We start from the raw sequence: 6,349 nt of genomic DNA on the forward strand, positions 1-6,349 counted from the left end.
TAAGTTGCCTTAAATTTACGACCTTTCTGTGGTGATTGCAGAAGAATTATTCGTCCTAATTCACTGTAATATAAAGAGAAGTGAAACATATATCATACCATATCCTAGGACATATATTAAACTAAATCTCAACTGGTAAACAGACAAAAAAGAAAAGAAAAACTATAAAAAAGAGAGAAAAAACACACAAACCATAAAAGAGATGCAATTTTAATCGGAAAAGAGATGAGGAAGAAGAGCAGAGAAGAGAAAGCACACGACCAAATCAGGCGACTTTCCTAAAAGAAAAAGAAACTACCACTAGGTCACCGAATAATAAGACTTTCCTTAAAAAAAAGGAGAAACAAGTAAATAAAGAATGGAGATGAAGCAGAAACCGGCAAAGTCTAGGTCACTCTTGTGTTCTTGGGAATTGATGTGACATCCAGGAAGCAGATACGCGATGGCCTCTGGGTCTTCCTGAGCAGCAACAAACCAAACACAAGAGAGGGACAAGAGGGTTGAGTGGCCTTAGTATCGGCGAGATCTTTAAGCGCCCCCTTCCTCCACTCCTTCCTTTCGTGCCCACGTGCTTTCGGGACAGCCTTTCCTCCTTTCTCTCTTCGTCCTTTGGTTCTTCTGGTTTTGGTTTGTTTCTCTTTTATCAGTGTACTGTTCTCCCTACTTTATCTCTGTTCTTTCTTTCCTTCTCTTTGTCTCTTTTTGTTTCTTTGTTAGTCGTTTTTGGTTCTCTTGATAGTATTTCTGTTACTAGTGTCTGGTTATTTCCTAATCACTTGTGTCAGAAATCCTCATATCTACTGTTTTTTTATCATTATATCTTCCGTTTCCAACGTTCCAAGAAAGAACGGAGTAAAAATCGTGCGTTTATCAATGACAGATGATAATAATGATAATAATAATGGTACCACCGTCACCATCAGCCATGCCATTATCATCATCATGATAATCATCACTAAAACCAATGCTAACAGTTCAACCGCAAGCCCCGCCAGCTAATTCCAACCCATGCTCTTCCTCCTCCAGATGTTGCTGGGCGTGGCCATTCTAGCGGCGGCGGTCGTCCCCTTCCTCCCAGCGGCACGGGCGGAAGCGAACGTGGGCGTCCCCATCTACACGCCCACGCTGACCGCCCTGCCACCGACTCTGGGCGTGCTCCAGGAAGCGATCCAGCGCGAGGCCCGTCACTTCAGCACCGTGGACGTCTGCGGCGACGCCGTTTGTGACCAGATGGTGAGGCAGGCGAACGGACTCGCGAGACTCAAGACCATCAGGAAATATATCGTGGAAGCTGTACGTTTTTTGGGGCGGCGCTCTTGCCCTTTGTGTTTTGTTTGTTTTGTTTTTGTTTACTTGTTCTGCTGGTCTTGGTGAGTTGGCTAAAGATGTCGCAATTAATTCCCCGCACGCATATGCATATGCTTATCAATTTGTCGGTACATATGATATATCGAACAATATTTGTGCACATGTAAATGGTAGTCATATGACTATTTTACTACTTTTTAATGTTTCATTGTGTTCTATTCTGTTTGTCTCCTCAATAATTTAGTCCAGAAAGACGATACACATCTCTTCACTCACAAAACACGTCTCAACCTCAGTCAGGACTTTTCTCGCCGAATCACACTGCTGACGATGTGTACCTAGTCATTACACTAGAAAAAAACGATACATTTCTAAATTAAAATACTACTGAATTCGAGACGTGTTCTGATCGTGATAGCATTCTAAGACAACTTGAACTAAACATAACTAAGCTCGTGTTCTCAAAGCTTAACCTCTACATATAAGTCTGATGATTGCAGGCTTTAGTTACTACTTTACATACATAACCTTGCTTGCAGACCTTATACATTCTGCGAGATAGTGGAGTCTGGTACTGTTTTTTCTTCTTCTCGAGATGAGAATGTTTGGCTTAGAAGAAAAAAATATCAATCTTGTATGATGGCTAATCTTAATGATCTTGTGAGCTGCCAAGACATGCAGATTTTTTTCTTTTACTTTATCTGGAATACTTAATGCTTTATTTCTAATGAAAAGTGACAGAAACACCATTCTCAATACTGGTTAAATCCCTTCAATCGAATAATGCTGTTAATGATTGATTCCAGCTCTCTCTCTCTACACACACACACACACAAATATACATATATATGTATATTATATATACACACACATACACACATATTTACTCTCATTTTATGAAAATATATGTATTTCTATCCAAACAAGTCCTGCAAAGCATTTTCTTTTGCGTAACTAATGAAATGCTTGTTTTACGATTCAGTTTCTAGTCTTCCTGGAGGAAAGTTTTATCTTCACACCAGCACTATACATAATGGAACATACTCCGCCAGGATCTACAACATTTTTACCCCATATTAGCATATTCATATTCATACGAGTTGGAGCATGTGCCCAACGAGTGTCCCCGGCTATCATCTGATTGCGAACCAGTCTGGACGCATCGCATATCATTTTCGAGCCTGAGGAAGAATTTGTTTGATATGGCGTAGTTGGAATTCCACCGTTGGGTTAAACTTCTGGAAATCAAGTCCACACACACACTCAGACTCAAACACACACACACACACACACACACACACACACACACACACACACACACACACACACACACACACACACACACACACGCACGCACGCACGCACGCACACGCATACGCCCGCACATTTACATACATATATGTACATATTTATACGTTCAGGGTGTGTGTGTGTGTGTGTGTGTGTGTGTGTGTGTGTGTGTGTGTGTGTGTGTGTGTGTGTGTGTGTGTGTGTGTGTGTGTGTGTGTGTGTGTGTGTGTGTGTGTGTGTGTTTTCTACGTTAATTTACCTTTGTCCCGTATCACGCATTATACCAAAAGGTTTATTTCTTTGACATTAGACGTTAGACCAACAAATTAAGAGTCAAACGAGGAAAAAATAGAAAATTACATCACGTACCGACTAGACTATCTTTCTCCTTCAATCTTGTTTCTTTCTTCCCTTGACACTCCATTCTCTTTTTCGAATGCTAATGGACACCTCACTCACTTTATCTACGTTGTTTATGGTCTCAGGATGAGGTTGCAGTTTTGGGTTCCCTGCCATTACGATATACACGAAATGCAGGCTTTGATAGGGAACTTATTGACGCTCTTCTGCTTTCTTCTTTTATAGGGTTTTAGATTATTGACACTCGAACGCGAAGTGATGCAGCGGCTTTGTTTACCTTTGGAGCGTTCGCATATGAATGTGGATTCGTCGGATTAAAGATGGCGGTTCTTTTACCATTTGCTCGCTAAAGAAAATATGGCTATTGTGGTCTTTTTAAGGGATGTGTGCAGTAAATTACTCTATAGAATTTAAATCTATTTAATGGAGAGTTGTGTGGTATGACTGGTTACATGAAATCAAATTTGTGTTAATGTAAACTCACTTGCATTGTAGAGATGATGGGAGTGTTTGATATATGTTTTATATAAAATAATAAAATGGCTAGTTTGCGGATTAAGCTAAAAGTAGCTAGGAAAAGCCGTAGTTTAGATCTCTGAAATGTTCGCACATGACTTCATTCGTCGGATATTATTTTAAAGCGAAATATAGCTTATTTAGACTTTTTGTGGGGTTGTGGTTAGTAAGTTATAACAGGGACTTATTTTCATGTGACCAAGAGCTGCTTGAGATTGTCTTATAGAATAAACAGGTTGGACTAAAGTGATCAAAACATATTCATCAAGATACCCATTTGATGAATGACAGAACATCCAGTTCGGTAATTTAAAGACCAAGATTGCTAGAAAAGGTTGCACAATCGATCGGTCAAATTAAGAATGATTATAGACACGCACCGCTGCACAAACATACACACTTTGGAGACTTCGAAGTTGCAGAGAATAGATAAGAGAGCCAAGAATAAATAAGAATGAAAATAGGCAAGGGAATAAGGCTGAATAATGCGGCTTCTTTAGGTTCGATAACCCTCACTTTGTGTTCAGCGGCATTAGACATCCCTGTAGGAGGAAAACCAGGAAATTAGATATGCCTTTTTTTCATTTAGAATAAAAAGGAAAAAATAAGTATCGATACAGATACCTTTTTATATTTTATATTTTTTTTCTACTTCTTTAAGTAAACCCTTTGTTGAACGTAAACAGTCAGTAAGCAGTCTATCACGTCTCAGATATCTAATCCGTTTCCACGCCATTCGCGAAGATCCTGAATAAAAGTTCAAAAGAACCACACGAGCAACAACAGCACCACAAGAAACAAAAACATCAAAAGCGCGATAAACTGAAAAACGCGCATTAAATTAAATTCAGACACTCGCACCCAAACGTGTTTCCTTTTGGTTTGTGTGAGATTTCATTTTTATTTTTGTTTTCATTTCAGGTCAGCATGATGGACAGTCTGGTGACCGCGCTGGACGCTGAGCTGGTGGTCGCGGGAGAGACAATGACACGGGCGCTGGGGAACAGGTGTCGCGCCGCCCACGCTGTTCTGAACGAGGTCACAAAGGTCAGGCGAAACGGATGAGGAAATTGAGGGTTACCATGTGGATTTTCTCTTCCTTTTGTCTGTTTTCTGTCTGTTTCTGTAACTGTTTCGTCTGTTTTTGTTTTGCATGCGTGTCCGTCTCTGTGCCTGTCTCCATTTCTCTCTATCTCTGTCAGTCTGTCTCTCTCGCTGATCCTTTGTTGTCTCTTCCTTTGTCTCTCTTCTCTATCTCCCTTTCTCATTGTCTGCCTGTGTGTCAGTCTCTCTCACTTTTTAATTTACTGTATTCCAGAAAAAATATAGCCGAGGCCCCATGTTAAAATGACCTTCAGCATCTCAGTTTCCGCTACTTTTTCAGAAAGTTTCGGAGAGAAAATTCTTTTTGTAAATTTTCTCTCTTATATAGCACTCCCTCTTATGCCTTTTCAGCTTTAACGCTAATTTCCTCGATTTTTTTTTTTTTAGTTCATCCAACGCGCTCCAGTGACCCGCGCCCTAAAATATTTTAAGCGGAAAAGTTGCTGCGTTCTCTTTCATTCCTGAAGAGGAAGTTAAGCCTGTAAAAAATCTTTCGTTGCAAGGACCCCATTTGAAATTCATATTATTGATACTTTAGAGAAAACTCAGCCGTTAATAAAGGTCTCTCATGTTCTTTTTAAATCTACTTTAATCTTTAAAGAACCCATTAAATCGTCCTTGTTTCATCCAACGGAACCTTAAAAAAATCTCCATTTCTTACTGCGTCTTAAAATAAATTTCTCCTAACAAGATCTTCTGCTGCGTTCCAGGGCCCCGCCGAGAAGGATCGTCTGAACGGCAGGAGCAGCGCCTTCATCTACGGCCAGGACGTCTTCTCACGCCACTCCTGAAGATCCTCCAGGAGAAATATCCTTGAGGAACCACCTGTATGACCATAAACAAAACAAACAGTCGAACAAACGAAGGAAAACATGTATTTCTATGTTGTTATCGGGGTACCTTTCTTATTTTCTCGTGTGATTGATTTTTATTTAATGAATCTTTAGGGCTTTCTCTTAAGATGAATGCGTAAGTGTGTGTGAATCAGGGGTTGGGAACGTCTGTTGTGATATGGGTCTGAGTGCCACTGAGAGTCCCGGATTTGAGTAGCTAGAATACCAAGGGTAGAAAACTATATTTTCTTTGTTTGCCAGTCGTTTTAATTTCTATTATTTATTTCACTCTCTACCTTTTTTCTTATTTCTATGTCTTTTCCGCTCAAGTCCGTCTATTTGTCTTTGTTTATCTGCATGTCTCCCTTTCTCTCTCTCTCTCTCCCTCCCTCTGTTTCTATCTGTCTCCGTCTCTCTCTCTCTCTCTCTCTCTCTCTCTCTCTCTCCCTCTCTCTCTCTCTCTCTCTCTCTCTCTCTCTCTCTCTCTCTGTCTGTCTGTCTCTCTCTCTCTCTCTCTCTCTCTCTCTCTCTCTCTCTCTCTCTCTCTCTCTCTCTCTCTTTCTCTCACTTACTATATGTTAATAGCCTCAGGATACACCTTACGACCTTAAAGCGTGGCATTTAATCGCTTAATCACGCGATCATCGTAATCATTTTAACATTTACCAAGTTAAAGAATAGTATTTGGTCGAGAGCCTGCGCATCCGAATTTGTTCTCAGTTACCGGACACCGTTTGTTCTATTTATTAATTGAAACTTTCATCTACAATCTCATCATTCCAGTGCATTAACTCGAATCGATGCAGATGGTACAGATGGAAATTTAGATTAATAAAACGTCATATATTCGGGCAGTTAGTCTGAGAACGCGTTTGGAAGCGCACACTCTCATGTGTAGTATGTTTGAGTGTGTGTATGTATGTGTGTGCGTGTCTGCC

At 40.3% G+C, this 6,349-nt stretch overlaps 1 protein-coding gene across 1 annotated transcript in view; it reads left to right on the top strand.

Annotated features, from left to right (window-relative positions):
* LOC113812352 (uncharacterized) overlaps positions 1-5,869 on the top strand; it is a 66,864-nt gene extending 60,995 nt beyond the window's left edge. Inside the window, exons 2-4 of the mRNA XM_070115694.1 lie at positions 1,027-1,293; positions 4,396-4,521; positions 5,289-5,869. Coding sequence (XP_069971795.1) covers positions 1,027-1,293; positions 4,396-4,521; positions 5,289-5,369 — 474 coding nt within the window. The 3' untranslated portion in view covers positions 5,370-5,869. The remainder of the gene's footprint in view (positions 1-1,026; positions 1,294-4,395; positions 4,522-5,288) is intronic.
* The last annotated feature ends 480 nt before the right edge of the window (positions 5,870-6,349 follow it).

This window comes from Penaeus vannamei, chromosome 38, assembly GCF_042767895.1.
Source record: "Penaeus vannamei isolate JL-2024 chromosome 38, ASM4276789v1, whole genome shotgun sequence".
Classification (NCBI taxonomy): domain Eukaryota; kingdom Metazoa; phylum Arthropoda; class Malacostraca; order Decapoda; family Penaeidae; genus Penaeus; species Penaeus vannamei.